At 43.3% G+C, this 13,599-nt stretch overlaps 1 protein-coding gene across 6 annotated transcripts in view; it reads left to right on the forward strand.

Moving 5' to 3' along the window:
• The window catches only part of LOC132407438 (DENN domain-containing protein 1A-like), a 606,259-nt gene that overhangs the window by 546,823 nt on the left and 45,837 nt on the right, over positions 1–13,599 (forward strand). For all 6 annotated transcript variants that reach the window (XM_059993934.1, XM_059993938.1, XM_059993937.1 and 3 more), the window contains one exon: positions 11,238–11,326. In XM_059993934.1, coding sequence (XP_059849917.1) covers positions 11,238–11,326 — 89 coding nt within the window. The remainder of the gene's footprint in view (positions 1–11,237; positions 11,327–13,599) is intronic.

A 13,599-nucleotide genomic window follows, 5' to 3' on the forward strand; every position in this document is an offset into this window, starting at 1 on the left:
CGCGTTGCTCTACACCATAGCGAGCATGCGTTGGTGTGCACTAGAACACTAGTTGGCGATGAGCTTTCTATGCCACTGTTTTGAGCATAGACAAGGAAATGCATTTCAAATATTTTCACATGTCGGCAGGTAGATTTGACAATTTGATTCAGCTATTTCGCATGGGTGTACGCACAGCCTACAGGCGTGGCGGAAAAGGAACTGGAATTGCGTAGGATGAAATGCGATGCTCCCAAGCAGACCAATTGCAGTTGTTGCGGTCTACATCGCCACAACGCGCAATTAACTTTTCTGGAGAGGTGCAGTCTTAATCAGCCTTAAGCAGGTGTTGCACCTTGCCCAAGGGTGACCTGCAGACTACTAGAGGGAAGGAGTGCCTTACACCTCTGTTGGTGCAGACATATCTCAGCCCACCACACATGATTGACTGTAAATGAACAAAATCAGCACAGACACCTAGTGTACATAATGACTGCCTTCATACAATGCTTTCAATGATTGCATCCTCCAAATTTTCATGTTCATTTTAACATTCAAAATGATTGTTGATACCTTCAAATTCTACATAATTCCTAACGTATTGAAGTAATAAGATTTTTTTTCACTCCCAGCCATTTCTGGCATCCTCCAAGCCTGAATACCTGAAACCATAGTGAGCAAAGCATTTTGAAATTGTCTTACTATTTATTTCTCACCAACTATCAGAGACAAAAATCACTGCTTTTTGAACACAAACATACGCAACAGATGCTATTTAAAAATTGGTCATTCTAAGCACCAGGTAGCATCTAAAGGCCACACACACAAGTACATGTGACTGACACTAGTTAGAAACTTTGGCATCTGTCTCCTGTCTCAATGTAGTGGCACAATATTCCAAATAAGTTAAGGGAATCCTGGCTATTTTCTCACATAATCTTTGGTCTTTAAGACTTGTCCCAAGTAAGTGGCTGCCCCAATTAACTGTTGGTTCAATTAACTAGAATCCACTGTTATTCTGATGGTAGGTTATTAAACAGGGTAGATACCACCAGACAACAAAGTTTTTCAAGTGTTGCTTCCTCAGAACTTTTTTTTTGTTTATGATAGACTGTGTGAAGCTGGACACAAATATAATTTCAGACTCCTGAATCATGTAGGAATTTGGAGAAACAAGACATTCTTTTATTGAATATAATGCATTTAATTGCACAACGGTGCTGAAGCTTTGTAATAGTTCAACTAAGCTAAAAATGTTTTGTTGATGATTTTTGTTTCTACTCAGTGTCTGAGGCTTCTTGCTTAGCTGTACATCAATAATTTGATGGATTCCAGTTGCCCTGATACCATTTCTCCATGACCCCAGTGTCCTGGTGAAGCTTGTCACCACACTCATCACTGACATTGCCAGGGGAGAAGTCTAAATGGGATGCAGAAAATGAATCTTTAGTGACATGTTGCACTTCATGGTTTTGTATGCTTGAAACATGTTGTCAACCAGCTGCACGTGGTTTGGTGCTCTATAATTACCAGTAAATTTTGCAACAACATCCTTGACGACCTTCCATGCGAATTTCTTGCATCTCACTAGAAGTTCTTCGAATTGCCTGTCATTGACGACCTATTTGATTTGTGGACCGACAGAATTGTCTTCCTTAATCTTGGCAACAGTTATTCTGACTTGAATTATAAATTGAAATAACAAAAATGGGCAAATTTTTTTTAAAAGGTGGGTGATAGGGGAATTTCATTGTGATGGTCCTGATCAGCAGCCCAAAATCCTTAAGATACACCCATAAGTATTCAGGAAGGAAATTTTTTGTTGCCCAGTGTATGTGATTCTGGTTTTTACCAATACCCTTAACACTACTGTCAAGGTCTTTAACCAGAAAGTAGCAGGCGGAAGCCATTTGGCACCTGGAGCCAGCTCCTCCTCTCAGTAACAGCATCTGTATTAGAGGCTCTGCCTTTTTAAAGAGCATTTTCTAAAGGTGCCATGCATCACGAAGGACCCTCACTACCCAGGACATGCCCTCTTCTCATTGCTACCATCAGAGAGCTGAAGACCTACACTCAAGAGCAGCAGCTTTTCCTGCGCCATCAGATGTCTGAACGGTCCAAAATGGATCTGAACTGTATGAAGCCCACTGGCTTCTCTCACCTGTCCAAGTGGTGTACAGGGTTGTGGGCCACTGTCACATGCTAACAGCTGCATGAAGCCAGAGGTGAGAGTTGAGTGTTTAGTGCGGTTGGAAGATAAGTGAGCTGTCCCAGACTCAATATGATCTTTCGCCAGAGGTGCTACCCCTCCCTGGACTCCCCATTCGCCCTGTCTCATATTCTACTGTCAATAGAAACGGGGTTAAAGGTACAAGGAGAGATTTAAAAGAACACTACATCCCATGATGATTTGAACATTACACAATATAGCAAACTTTTTAGTCTTAAGAATAGGGTTAAAGTACACTTTGCTTAATTAAAGTAAGTGCAGGGCACGAACAACTTCCATTTCTTTAATCACTTCCGATAATTACGAAGTGACCTGATTGCAAATCAGGCCTTGCCCGTAGCAACACTTCATTGTCTCCGAAGAACTAATCAGAAAGCGCGACCTCCATTGTCTGCACGTCTCCTTCGAACTGAAATTCAGTTGCAAATTTCAGTGAAATATCTTCATTTTGTGCCTTATCAGCATTTAAGGAAATCTTTGAATAAATTATCTCTCTATATAATAGCGTGTCACCGGGTCTACGTCACGTGTCAATGAAGCGTTATTGTTCGATTGCCGGCACCAGCCTTCATTGACAAGTCCTAGCAATCGTGACACAAACCCAGAGAGGGACAGTGACATGTGCAATTCTCTACAGATGTTAAATCATTAACACAGCATTAGAAAGCACATGGTATTTGTTTTTTTTAACATTTCAAATCAGGAAGGTTAGTGTCTTGCGATTATAGATTTGATAAAGGCGCAGCTGTAATCACTAGAATTCAGAACTATATAAGAAATGTTTCACAATTTCATTATAGTGAAAGCACACATTGTTATGTTGCTGTATGTATGTGATGCTGCTATTTTGTACATAAGTTGGAATTTAATGTTTAATAATGATTAAATGCGAGCAGTTGGGTCTGAAGCAGTTTCGGATTTGCCCAGTTGGATTTGTCAGGTTCAGAACACTGTAGGGAATCTGCCTTTTTTTCCGTCTGACTTTCCACTGAAGTCCCTTTAGGCGATGGCTCCAATCCTTCTTTGCATTTCTCCCCAGATATATCTGGTGTTACTGACACCAGTGGGGTAATCGCCGGCTTTTCAAAGCTCTGGCGGAAAGGTGAAAGTATTAGCAGCGCGATGACAGCCAAACTTCATGCATCACCTTCCAGCTCAAGCTTAATTAAACAGCCTTCTTTTTCTTTTTCTTCCTACTTCGTTCTATCATCCCTAATGAAGCAGTCTTTTCCATCGATCCTGCTGATTGCTAGGCATTCCCTTTTGTTTGTTGGCACTGAGCCATGACAGCTCGGCGCTGCTAATTAGCTCTGTTGTTCTTTTCCCCCATGTTTCTCCCTGTTGCAAGTTCAGGCAAACTTGCCACAAACTTAATCCTTCTGTTCCTTCCAATCGGGTTCACATGCTTAAGCCGTCTCCATTGTGTCGAAGGGCGGCTTTGTCTGAGGACAGGCTCTACCCCCCTCCTCCTCGGCAAGTTTACAAACCGACCTCCTTTGACCCCGTTCTTTTCTTCAGTGGCGCTGGCTACACCGAGGTCATGGGTTGAACAGCCTCCCCCTCTCTGCCAACCTTTTGTTGCGTTCTGCACCGAGTTAAATCCCTGAATGCTTCAGTTACTTTCTTTTGTCGTCTCTTTTTTAAGTTTGAGAATGTTCGTGAATATAGAATTGGATTTTTTTTTCTCTCAACAACGGACTATTACTCTCAAATCCGGGTGATTTAAGTGGACGTCTTACGTGATGGCCGGTTCAGCCTGCAACCTTTCAGTCTAAGGTTTTGGGTTTCTTGCTCTGAAAGTAATCCGGTCAACAAAACCAACATGCAGATCAGTAAATTCGAGGATTTGACTTTCATACGCTTCACGCTTCTAAAATGCATCCCAGATTTTCAGTATGCCAAATCCCATGAAGTAACATCTGTGGAATTACTGCTATCATTTCCTCATGTAAGGTCATTAATCAGAAATTGTTCTTTAATGATTTTAAAACAGCTGTCATAGTTCAATTGGAAAAAAAAACACTCCTTAACTGAAACTGCTAAATATATTTAAAGACTGATATTAAGTTCCATGTTGTGGCTCTGTCTTTAATTGATAATCCCCTTCACTATCTCGTCTGCTTCATAAATAAAAACCAGCCCAAGGTATCTGACAGACAAAACAGTAAGAGATTAAAATAAGCGGCAGAAGAAGCCAGCAGTTTCACAGCACGCCGGGCCAACCACACTTGCCAGTGACCACACCGTCTTGGGAGGGGAGTGGGAGGGAGAGCTAACAGCGACGTCTGCCCCGTTGGTGGCTGACGGAGTGTCACAGGTATCAAAGATTGCGAAGGAAGCAGATGGCTGAATCTATTGAATGTAGGATGTGTGAAGCGTTCTGTGAAGGAAGAGAAAACGTGAAGTGGGTGCGGGGGGGTGGGAGAGAGAATCAAATAGACAAGATATTTTGTTCACCTTTACAGTTGTTATGAATCCCAGTTTAAAATATGGTTAAATTATATAGCCTTCAAAAATAATAAGCATCGTATTTACTGGGTAACTTACATTTCATATGGCTTTCAAACATCTTTGGCAATAGTTAAGCCTTTGGGCTACATTCCTGAACTGATTTTACGCCAGCAGCTTGTCATGTGACTTATTAGGTTTCTTAATTACCTTTAAACAGCAACTGTGGTTCTGATGACTCCAAAAGCATTGGTTCCAAGACTTCTAGGCTTCTGTCACACTGGCCTCAATTTTTCTATTATCTATGTGGCTAAGAGTCTCTTCAGTGTCCCAAATGTATCTGCCTCTACACCAACCCTAGCAACACATTCCAAGCACTCATCACTATCTGTATAAAAAAAACCTACCTCTGACACTTTCCTTCAAACATCCTAAAATTATGCCCTCTTCTATTAGCCATTGCCACCTGGGAAAAAGTCGCCAGCTGTCTATTTTGTCTAAACCGCTTATCATCTTGTACACCTCAATCAAGTCACCTCTCATCCTCCTTTGCTCCAAAGAGTAAAGCCCTAGCTTGCTCAGCCTCATAAAACATGCTCGCTAATCCTGGCAGCAACCTGGTAAATCTCTTCTGCACCCTCTCTAAAGCTTCCACATCCTTCCTATAATGAGGTGACCGGACTGTTCTCCAAATGTGGTCTAATCAGAGTTTTATAGAGCTGCAACAATACTTCACTGCTCTTGAGCTTAATCCACCGAATAATAAAGACCATACACCTTCTTAAATATACTATCAACTTGCACAGCAAAGGTTTGGGATCATTGGGCATAGACCCACTGTTCTCTCTTAGCTATGCAGATGTGTGGCCGCATAGTAACTGAAATGCTCCTGCACACGTAGCCTTTGTGCCACGTAGCTAGAATTTTCTTTTACATAATGTTTTATTGAAGTGCTGCACAATTTTCAGGCTGTGTAAAAATTTCCTGCTCAGCGCAATGGTTGGTCCATGCATCTGTAAAAAAAAAATTAGAGGGAACGTTGTGTAGATCACAAGATTCCCATGTTCCTCTGCACTGTTAGGAGCCCTGCCCTATACCCTGCAAGTTGCCTTGGAGTTTGACCTTCCAAACCAAATCAACTCACATTTTTATGGATTGAACTCCATCTGCCATTTGTCAGCCCAGCTCTGCATCCTATCAATGTCCTGCTGTAATCTACGACAACCTTCACTACCACCAAACTTTGTGTCATAGAAAACCTACAGCACAACACAGGCCCTTCAGCCCACAATGCTGTCGAACATGTACTTACTTTAGAAATTACCTGGGGTTACCCATAACCCTCTATTTTTCTAAGCATGTGCCTGTCCAGGAGTCCAAGACCCCTATCATATCCACCTCCACCACAGTCGCTGGCAGCCCATTCAGCGCACTCACCGCTCTCTGCATAAAAAACTTAGCCCTGACATCTCCTCTGTACCTACTTCCAAGCACCTTAAACCTGTGCCCTTTCATGTTAGCCATTTCAGCCCTGGGGAAAAGCCTGTGACTATCCACAGGATCAATGCCTCTTATAATCTTATACACCTCTGTCAGGTCACCTCTCATCTTCCACCGCTCCAAGGAGAAAAGGCCAAGTTCACTCAACCTATCACATAAGGCATGCTCCCCAATCCAGGCAACATCTTTGTAAATCTCCTCTGCACCTTTTCTATAGTTTCCACATCCTTCCTGTAGTGAGGCAACCAGAATTGAGCACAGTACTCCAAGTGGGGTCTGAGCAGGGTCCTATATAGCTGTAACATTACCTCTCGGCTCTTAAACTCAATCCAACAATTGATGAAGGCCAATGCACTGTATGCCTTCTTAACCACAGAGTCAACCTGCACAGCAGCTTTGAGTATCCTATGGACTCAGACCCCAGGATCCCTCTGATCCTCCACACTGCCAAGATTCTTACCATTAATACTATATTTTGCCATCATATCTGACCTACCAAAACGAACCACATCACTCTTATCTGGTTTGAACTCCATTTGCCACTTCTCAGCTCAGTTTTGCTTCCTATCAATGTCCCGCTGTAACCTCTGACAGCCCTCTACACTATCCACAACACCCCCAACCTTTGTGTTATCAGCAAATTTGCTAACCCATCCCTCCACTTCCTCATCCAGCTCATTTATAGAAATCACAAAGAGAAGGAGTCCCAGAACAGATCCCTGAGGCACACCACTGGTCACCGGCCTCCATGCAGAATATGACCCGTCTACAACCACTCTTTGCCTTCTGTGACCAATCCAATTCAAGATTCACAAAGCAAGGTCCCCTTGGATCCCATGCCTCCTTACTTTCTCAATAAGCCTTGCATAGGGTACCTTATCAAATGCCTTGCTGAAATCCATATACACTACATCTACTGCTCTACCTTCATCAATGTGTTCAGACACATCCTCAAAAAATTCATTCAGGCTCGTAAGGCACAACCTGCCTTTGACAAAGTCATGCTGACTATTCCTAATCATATTATGCCTCTCCAAATGTTCATAAATCCTGTCTCTCAGGATCTTCTCCATCAACTTACCAACCACTGAAGTAAGACTTACTGGTCTATTATTTCCTGGGCTATCTCTACTCCATTTCTTGAATAAGGCAACAGCATCTGCAATCCTCCAATCCTCCAGGGCTTCTCCGTCCCCATTGATGATGCAAAGATCATCGCCAGAGGCTCAGCAATCACCTCCTTTGCCTCCCACAGTAGCCTGGGGTACATCCCATCCGGTCCCGGTGACTTATCCAACTTGATGCTATCCAAAAGCTCCAGCACATTCGCTTCCTTAATATCTACATGCTCAAGCTTTTCAGTCCGATGTAAGTCATCCCTACAATCGCCAAGATCCTTTTCCGTAGTGAATACTGAAGTAAAGTATTCATTAAGTACCTCTGCCATCTCCTCCAGTTTCATACACACTTTGGCATTGTCACACTTGGTTGGTCCTATTCTCTCATGTCTTATCCTTTTGCTCTTCACTTACTTTTAGAATGCCTTGGGGTTTTCTTTAATTCTGTTTGCTAAGGCCTTCTCATGGCCCCTTCTGGCTCTCCTAATTTCATTCCTAAACTGCTTCCTGTTAGCTTTATAATCTTCTAGATCTTTATCATTACCTAATTTTTTGAACCTTCTGTAAGCTTTTCTTCTTGACTAGATTTGCAACAGCCTTTGTACACCATGGTTCCTGTACCCTACCATCCATTCCCTGTCTCATTGGAACATACCTATGCAGAATGCCACACAAATATCCCCTGAACATTTGCCACATTTCTGCTGTACATTTCCCTGAAAACATCTGTTCCCAATTTATGCTTCCAAGTTCCTGCCTGATAGCTTCATATTTCCCCTTACTCCAATTAAACGTTTCCCTAACTTGTCTGTTCCTATCCCTCTCCAATGCTATGGTAAAGGAGATAGAATTGTGATCACTATCTCCAAAATGCTCTCCCACTGAGAGACCTGACACCTGACCAGGTTCATCTACAAACCTACCAGCCATCTTTCCACTTTCTCACTGAAGTCATTTATAAAAACTACAGTGAGCAGGGAGTTTTATGTATGTTTTATTTGGTGATACAGCATGGACCAGGCCCTTCCAGACCTTCAAGCCATACTGCCCAGCAGCAACTCCTGGTTTTGCTGCTGGCTGCTAAAATTTCGTTGCTGGTGAAAATACAGAATAAAAACTTACTTAAGAGTCTCATAAACCTCCCAGATGTATCTGTCTATATTATTACTCCTGATAGGGTGTTCCACGCACCCACCCCTCCACCACTACATCCACATCAGTGACCTAAAAAACCTACTTCTGACATACCCTCTCTACATCCCTCTGATCCTCTTAAAATCATGCCCCCTTGTATTAGCCATTTCCACCCGGGCAAATATCTCTGGCTGTCCACTCGATCTATGCCTCTTAACATCTTGTACACCTCTATCATCACCTCAATAGAGTATTGGTCACACATCATAAACCACATCACACTGTCTAAGACTGAAAACGTTTATTTTTGTGTTTTTTGTTGATTCTGTGCATCTTGTGTACATTTCCTATTCAAGAACCACCTTCATTTCACCTTCTCCTACATTTTAGGTGTACATTTGTAACCCTTTTAATAAGCATTTCAAGTTAACCGCATCTACCGGTTTCTGTGTGTTTGGGTGGAGGTTTATCATTTAGTGGGAGAATCTGAAGATCCAAGGTTCAAGGTTGTTTACTGCCATTCTTCAGTACATAGGTGTAAAGGAGAACAAAATGATTGTTACTCTGAATTCAGTGCAAAATAAAAATACACAATAAGCATAAAGAACACAATAAATATAAATATAAGGCAACCCTTTAACACACAATGTGCAAGAAACTGTGTATGTCTGTGTGTATGTGTATATGCACACACACACACACACATAAGATTAGCTATATACATAGAGTCTATGTACAAAGGGTAAAGCAGCAGTGGATGGGGGAATGAAGGGTGCAGAAATGCTGTGGAGAGGAGTGACTGATATGGTGGAGGAGTGGGTTAGTAGGTGGAGGTATTGATCAGCCTGATGGCTTGGGAAATGTAACTGTTTTTGTGTCTAGTGGTCCTGATGTGGATGCTACATAGCCTCCTCCCTGATGGGAGTGCGACAAGCAGTCCGTGAGCAGGGTGTATGAAATCCATCCTGATATTGTTGGGCTTTTTTCCAGCACCTTTCTGTATATGTGTCCTGATGGTGGGTAGGCTGTTGCCCGTGACACGTTGAGCAGTTTTGACTACCCATTGTAGAGCCTTCCTGTCCACCACAGTGGAGTTCCTGTACCAGGCAGTGATATGGCTTGTTCGGAAGCTCTCTCCTGCGCACCTGTAGAAAGAAGGTCAAGAGTAATGGTGTGCACTGTCCAGCTCTCTTCAGCCTCCCCTGAAAAGAGAGCATTGATGAGCTTTTATGACTGTGCAGGAGGCATTCAGGACTACGAGAGGCTGTGTGAGATGTGCACTGCCAGGAGTTTGATACGGCTTACAGTTTCCACTGCTGTGCCACCAATGTAAAGCAGTGTGGGAGTGGTGCGAGTTTTGAAGTTGATAACTATCACCTTTGTCATGGAGATAATTTGCTTTGCACCAGGCCTCGAGCTTTTCCACCTCCTCTGTGTAGGCCGTCTCATCACTGCTGTTGATGAGCCCACCACTGTTGTGTCATTGGTGAAGACAATGAGTACAAGTATGTTTGTTCTGAACCTGGTGGTTGAAGGGACATTATCTAATTCCCTTTGCAATTCAGTAACAGGCTATTGCTTCTTTTGAAAGAGCTAAAAATGTACTCAGTAGCCACTTTATTAGGTACAGGAGTGGAACACCATATCATCTTCTGCTGCTGGAGCCTATCCATTTCAACATTCAATGTGTTGTGCGTTCAGAGATGCTTTTCAGCACACCACTATTGTAATGTGTGGTTATTTAAATTAGTCACCACCTTGTCATTTTGAACCAGTCTGGCCATTCTCCTCTGATCTCTCTCATGAAGAAGCTGCTTGCCTGTAGAACTGCCGCTCACTGGATGGGTTTTTCTTTCTCACGTCATTTTCTATAGACTCTAAAGCAGGCGTTCCCAGGCGTTATGCCATGGATCCTACCATTAACCGAGGGCTCTATGGAGCCCAAGTTGGGAATCCCTGCTCTAGAGACTGTTATACGTGAAAATACCAGAATACTGAGATACTGCAATCATCTTGCCTGGCACTATCAATCATTCTACAGTCAAGTCGCAGATCACAGTACTTCCCCATTCTGATGTTAGGTCTGTACAACAACTGAACCTCTTGACCTTGTCTTCATGCATTGAGTTGCTGAAAGCAGGTGTATAGAAGTACCCGATAAAGTCACCACTGAATGTATATCCAGTTAAACAACATTCTTGTTATGATACACCAAGAGTTAAGTGAGCCATGGATTGTTTTCTGAACCACCTCTCATGCATTGGCCGGTGTTTCATGTAAAGTTAGAAGCATCCAGGAGCAAGTTTCATCATCAGCAGGATGACAGCCTCAAGCTAGTGAGTTCAGCTCTCCCTTTCCCTTTGCCCTGGAGCTGTGTGGATTGCCCTAAGTCTGCATGGAACTCTCTCCAAGTTCAAATTCAAGTTTATTGTCATTCAACCATACCCATGCATACCACCAAATGAGACAGCGTTCTTCTGGACCAAGGTGCACTCACACACAGCACGTAACACATAAAGGAGCACAAATAAATTAACATATACGATACAAGTTAAAAAGTAAACAGTACACTGCTACTGATGCTTCATGTGTGTTGAGTCCGGGGTGGTGGCAGGGAGTTCAGTAGCCTTACCGCTGAGGAAAGAAGCTGTTTCCCTTCCAAAAAGTCCTTGTCCTAATGCTATAGTACCTCCTGTAGAAACTGGTTAAACGTTGTTACTTTGAGTATTCTGTCCATACTGACCATTTCTTTAACCCCTGAGCACTTGAGTTAAACTTCAGTGATAATCTCTACAGTTGTTTCTAACACTATGCATGTGTGTATACAGGCAAGACCTCCAAGACCACCAGTTAAGAAGCCAAGAAGTAATGCACTATCGGCAGAGACGCGAATAGCCTCCATTTCAAGCCCAGATCAGTAAGTGCTACTTCTAACAGTTAAACATTCTTACTCCAAAACGAATACATGGCTTTTACAATTCGCACTTTGAATTTTTCATTTAATAGCCCATTTAATCCTGACATTCTCAATTTGCAGGTAATTATGTTTGCAAGCTTAGCTTATTGGCCTCACGTTTAGCATACTGAGTGGTTTTTATGTCCTGGGGATTTTTATCCTTGCACAGACTACTTCTGACAGGGTCAGGCAGGGAATCTGTGAAGTGTTTCGTTGTGCTTCATGTCAAACTGCAACAAGATGCTTCAAAATATGTCTGACAGAGTTAAACAAATACATGTTTTAAAAAATCCAAATCGTTCACATATTTAGAACCAGCGTGAGAAAGATAATTTCATATCCTAGTTATGTGATCTTGTGATTGCTGCTAACGGTGTTAACTCAATAACTCAATTCTGACAATCCACTCACAGGTGTGCCTCTGTTTTCTTCACCTATCACTTTCTAGCTTGTCCTCTTTCTCCTCCCCAATCTGGCCTCTTACTCATCTCCTCAACTGCCTATTAACTCCCACTGGCACTACTCCTCCTTCTGTTTTCATGGCCCACTCTCCTCTCCTATCAGATTCCTTCTTCTCCAGCCCTTTGCCTTTTCCACCGATCACCTCCCAGCTTCTCACTCCATTTCCCACCTGGCTTCACCCTTCCCCTTCTAGCTTGACCTCTTTCCCTTCCCTCCACCTCTTCCCCTTCCTTGCCAGTCCTGATGAAGGATCTCTGCCCGAAACAAAGACTGTTTATCCTGACCTGCTGAGTCCCTCGAGTATTTTGTGTGTGTTATTCCATTTTTGGGCCTGTTTTGTTCCAGTGTACGTGTGGCACTAGATTACTTCAGTGGAAAATTGGCCACAATCGCCTTAAGGTGGTTGTCTGAGTCATTCCATTTTCCAATAATGGTTACATGAAGGAAACTGACAGATTTTTTCTCTCAACTTTGTTCTGCTTCTTGTTATCAATAATGAATTAAAATAACAAAGGGATGCTGCTGTGCGAGGGCAAAAAAAGGTTCGATGTGCATCAGTCTGCATTGTGTGTGTATCACAGAACAACACACTGAACTGCAAGCTTGAAGTTATCTACAAGCTTAGGTTAAATGTCCTGAATTTTCCCTTAAAGAGACTCTGTAGATGCTGGAAATCCAGAGCAACACACAAAATGCTGGAGGAACTCCACCTGTGTAGGGGAATAAACAGTTGACTTTTTGGGCTGCAACCCTTTGTCAGGACAGCAAAGGAAGGGTAAGAAGGTGGGTGGGAGGAGGAGGAGGAGAGGAAGTTGGCAGATGATAGGAGAGAGGGAGGGTGGGTGGCTGGGGGAGTGGGGATGAAGTAAGAAGCTGAGATGGTTTGGGTGGAAGAGGAGAAGGGCTGAAGAAGGACTCTGAAGTGGACCGTGGGAGAAAGAGAGGGAGAGTGGGAGGTGATGGGCGGGTGAGGAGAAGAGGTGAGAGGGGAGCCAGAATGGGGAATGGAAAGAGCAAGAAGGGGAGGGTGGAGTAATTACCAGAAGTTCGAGGAATCAATGTTCATGCTGTCGGGTTGGAGGCTACCTGGACAGAATATGATATGTTGCTCCGTCAACCTGAGAATAGCCCCATTGTGGCAGTAGAGGAGGCAATGGACAGCAGACATGCCGGAATGGAAGTGGGTAGTTGAAATGGGTGGCAGCTGGAAAATCCCACTTTTTATGGCAGATGGAGCAAAGATGCTCGACAAAGCGGTCTCACCAATGATGAGAAGGCCACATTGGGGGCACCAGGTACCCCGACAGACTCGCAGGTGAAATGTTGACTCACCTGGAAGGACTGTTTGGGGGATGAATGGCGCGGAGGGAGGAGGTTTAGCCCTTGTCCCTCTTGCAGGGTTAAGTGCCAGGAGAGAGATCATTGGGGATCAACGAGCGGACAAGGGAGTCACACGGATAGTGATCCCTATGGAAAGTGGAGAGTGGGGGGGGCGGGGAATGATATGCTTTAGGACTTGATGTTCCTGAAAGTATATTAACGTTCACAAGGAATGAAATGTTCCTCTTCTTCGTGTTTAATCAGTGTTTATACACCATCTTGTGAAAGGTAACATCTCTTTCTTGAATGTCAGTATCAATGCCAAGTAACGCACTTATGTACTCAACCATGTCTGAAAGTGGTTGATAGTCCAACAAGCTATTAATGCAGAGTTATGGAGTCACAGAATCCTACAGCATGGAAACAGAGCCATTGACCTGACTCAGGCATAA

The sequence above is a fragment of the Hypanus sabinus genome, chromosome 18 (genome assembly GCF_030144855.1).
Source record: "Hypanus sabinus isolate sHypSab1 chromosome 18, sHypSab1.hap1, whole genome shotgun sequence".
In the NCBI taxonomy this organism is placed as follows: Eukaryota; Metazoa; Chordata; class Chondrichthyes; order Myliobatiformes; family Dasyatidae; genus Hypanus; species Hypanus sabinus.